This window comes from Sinocyclocheilus grahami, unplaced genomic scaffold (assembly GCF_001515645.1).
Source record: "Sinocyclocheilus grahami isolate Dianchi unplaced genomic scaffold, SAMN03320097.WGS_v1.1 scaffold280.1, whole genome shotgun sequence".
NCBI classification, from domain to species: Eukaryota; Metazoa; Chordata; class Actinopteri; order Cypriniformes; family Cyprinidae; genus Sinocyclocheilus; species Sinocyclocheilus grahami.
Window position 1 is genome coordinate 1,489,374 of NW_015505459.1, and position 2,800 is coordinate 1,492,173.

The following is a 2,800-nucleotide window of genomic DNA, read 5'->3' on the forward strand; positions in this document are numbered from 1 at the left end:
ACATCTACATGTCTGTCTCCTTTAAAGTGTTTATAGTGTATATAATGAGTTGTATTTGTAGGGGTTATTATAACACAATTCTTTAACATCATCCTCCCCCCACCCCACACACACCCCCACACCTCACTAATTTTCAAAGCCTGGGTGCTGCATTGGCTGTGTATAAACACAAATATACACGTAACATAAAATACTGTGGCTTGGCATGATACACAGTCTAATGGTCTAACGAAATCCAGTTTTAAACATCTTTTACTGTACCCATTGTATGGCCCTTATATGACCTATTTGAGCCAATGCAGCATTAAGTTATCTCAGGACGAGACCGCCCTGATTGTAAAGCAAAACGTGATTGGCTATAGCGAGATCGTGCTACGATTGGTCAGCGAATGTGGCTGTTATCTGATTGGCTTGAGTAGACAGTGGGTGGAGTCCACGTATTTGTGGATTGTCAGCACATCTTGACGCAAGAAATGTTTCACAATTCGCAAATGCACAGGACGCGATTTACAAATGCGTGCAGCTATCTACAAATGCACAGGACGCGATTTACAAATGCGTGCAGCTATCTACAAATGCACAGGACGCGATTTACAAATGCGTGCAGCTATCTACAAATGCACAGGACGCGATTCACAAATAAATGCCAGGCAAAGTTGTGGTTGTGACATAAATATATATTTGTGAATATGTTTTTTATTTGCAAATCTCATTTTATTTATTTGTGAATTTAATTCATGTTTGTGAAACTTTAAGATTTATTAGTGGATCTCATTCTATTTATTTGTGGATCATAATCTATTTATTTGGAATTAAGCAACAATTCTACCCCCATAATTTGGGGAGGGCCTGCAGCACATGAACGCTCCTGATAAAATTATTTAGGCTAAGCATCAACATTCACAAACCACTGTTCAGTGTTATTTTTAACAGAAAAGAATGCAATGTGCTGGTAATCACAACTTCATAAGTGGGAAATAGGACGTTTCCGCAGAGAAGCGCTCTCACTCAGCACAGTGGAGTGCATCGTTTTGTTAACTTTGTGGTTTATTATTTTGAGTTGTTTGGGATGCGGTAACACATGGCCCTCTCACTATATATTTCTTTACAGATCTATCACTCTTGTCGCTCAGAAATGTTCACGAAATCATGCTGCTCGTATTTACAAGAAATATTTTAACTGCTACTATGAAAAAGGAATACTGCTGTAAAAAAGCACCTTATTTGTTTAAAGTGTTTGCAAACCAAATGTTATAGCACCTTTGTTCAGACTTTTAAATGAGAAAAGTGCAAAATACACTAATTTCACTAGGGTATTTTAAGAACTGTTCACTGAAAGGTTCTTTGAGGAAGTTGTTCTTCTATGGGATCACTGCAAAACTTTTTTTTTTTTTAACTTTTTTTTTTAAGTGTATTATCACATTTACCTTGTATTCTCCATGTGCTTCATTTGAGGTTCCAAGAGTCTTTACATCAAGGTCTTGATCATGTGATGTGAAAGGAACTGAAGTTGGTTGCATCTGAAATTCTTTTTGAGCAGTTAAGTCTATCACAAATGGGTCATAACTCTCTTTGTTTAGGTTTTCTGTATCTTTTTCAGAATTTGTCAGTGGAGGATTGTCCATGATGCCATCTGTATATTGATGTGTAACTGGAGGATTGACATCATTTGGATTTCTGTATGACACTGGAGAAGTATCCTTTACATCATCTGAATCTCCATATGATTCTGGAGAGGTGTCCATGACATCATCATCTGTACCTCGATCCATAATTATATGACTGGAAGGAAAAAATAAACATTACCCAAGTTTGGTGGACCAGATAAACCCCATACAATAAAGATCAAAAAGTATTTGATCACTTTTTCACACTGGTGTCACACTTAAAAATAACTTTCTTTTTATATTAAATACAAAATATCAAACCAAGTGATGTGCAAATGCAAATGATGCTTGATGTAAAATAAAAATATGACTTTTAAATGATGTTTGAATTAGTAGCAGTTAAAACACCAGAAACCAAATGGCTACAACTTCACCTCCTAATATGCAACTCCATTATATATTTCATAGCTCTGACCCCCATGCAGGGAAATAGACTGTTTATTGACCAACTTTGCATAGCTGTTTGATTGGTTATTTGATGAAGTAAATAAAGATGAAAGATTACATTTTATGTGACATAAGCAAAAAACAAAAAAGGATATGTCATGTGGATTCACACGATTCAATGTAAATAACCTAATAAAATGATTAAGGGCATTATCAATATTATATACAACCTATGCATCATGTCATTAAATACAACTATCAAAATAATTAAAATTAATAATAATACATGTAAATCACCTGTCGATCAGCGACTGGAATTCATCCAAGCTTGAAAGTCAAAAGGATTCAAAATACTGAAATAACTCAAGACAAGAGAATCTCAGACAGCCTCATATATCATACAGCTTCACCCTCTCGACTTTAAAGTTCATGATTATCTCATTCTCAAAAGTTAGCTAATACCTAACTTGCTTTATAGACTGATGGTCATTGGCCCGGATCAACTACAAATGAAAATGTGAGCTATAAAGAGGATACAGGTTTCTTGTTCAGATAAGTCACATGATTTCTAGAAAAACGAAACTCAATACTGCACTGGCTTATTTAAGATGACAGCCTTATTTATCTAGATTTGACCATATGAAAAATAGCTGTATACAAATAAAAACAGACAAACCAAAAGCGGAAAACAGAAATTTAATGAGTTATGACAAGTTGTAGAGACAAGTAATTCAGTTCATTTTTAG

The 2,800-nt window shown here is 35.0% G+C and overlaps 1 protein-coding gene across 2 annotated transcripts in view; it reads right to left on the reverse strand.

Moving 5' to 3' along the window:
• The window catches only part of urgcp (upregulator of cell proliferation), a 23,613-nt gene extending 21,207 nt beyond the window's left edge, over positions 1–2,406 (reverse strand). For both annotated transcript variants that reach the window (XM_016292064.1, XM_016292063.1), the window contains exons 1-2: positions 2,352–2,406; positions 1,428–1,782 (exon numbers count right to left, since the gene is read on the reverse strand). In XM_016292064.1, the coding sequence (XP_016147550.1) occupies positions 1,428–1,772 (345 nt within the window). In that variant the 5' untranslated portion in view covers positions 1,773–1,782; positions 2,352–2,406. The remainder of the gene's footprint in view (positions 1–1,427; positions 1,783–2,351) is intronic.
• Positions 2,407–2,800: the final 394 nt, after the last annotated feature.